Here is a 462-nt window from a genome sequence, read left to right on the forward strand (position 1 = left end):
GGCTCTCCTCCTCCCCGCGCCCAGCTCGTCGGGAGCTCCGCGGAGGACGCCGCCCCTGCCCGCGCACCGCCGACATGAGGCCGTGGCTGTGGCTCAGCCTCCTGCTGCTGCACGAAGCGCTGCAACACGGTGAGAGCAGGTCCTCCGGCTCTGCCATCCCCCGCCCCCGCTGTCCCCGGTCTGCTGCCTCCCGGCACCTGCCGCTGCATCCCTGCCCGCCTCAGCCCGTCCCTGCCTGCACCTCCTGCTGCCCCCAGCGCATGTGGGGGGCAGGTTTGTCTCCTGCTTTCAATCCTGCTCGGGCCCCCAACCTATCCCTTGGGGTTGAAACCCGCGTAAAGGCTGCCGGTGTAAATGGGGCTAGGGTTGAAATCCGCCTGGACCACTCGGGTTACATCCCCGGCGTACTTGCAAACGTGTCCATTTTTTTGGTGGGAGGTGGGGTTATGGGCTATTCCCCCC

The 462-nt window shown here is 67.3% G+C and overlaps 1 protein-coding gene across 1 annotated transcript in view; it reads left to right on the forward strand.

Annotated features, from left to right (window-relative positions):
* The first annotated feature begins 7 nt into the window (after window positions 1-7).
* Window positions 8-462, forward strand: part of PDGFRL (platelet derived growth factor receptor like) — a 53,399-nt gene continuing 52,944 nt past the window's right edge. The window contains exon 1 of the mRNA XM_019526093.1: window positions 8-129. Within this exon, the coding sequence (XP_019381638.1) occupies window positions 75-129 (55 nt within the window). The 5' untranslated portion in view covers window positions 8-74. The remainder of the gene's footprint in view (window positions 130-462) is intronic.

Source organism: Gavialis gangeticus, unplaced genomic scaffold (genome assembly GCF_001723915.1).
Source record: "Gavialis gangeticus isolate Ggan-Ray unplaced genomic scaffold, GavGan_comp1, whole genome shotgun sequence".
In the NCBI taxonomy this organism is placed as follows: domain Eukaryota; kingdom Metazoa; phylum Chordata; order Crocodylia; family Gavialidae; genus Gavialis; species Gavialis gangeticus.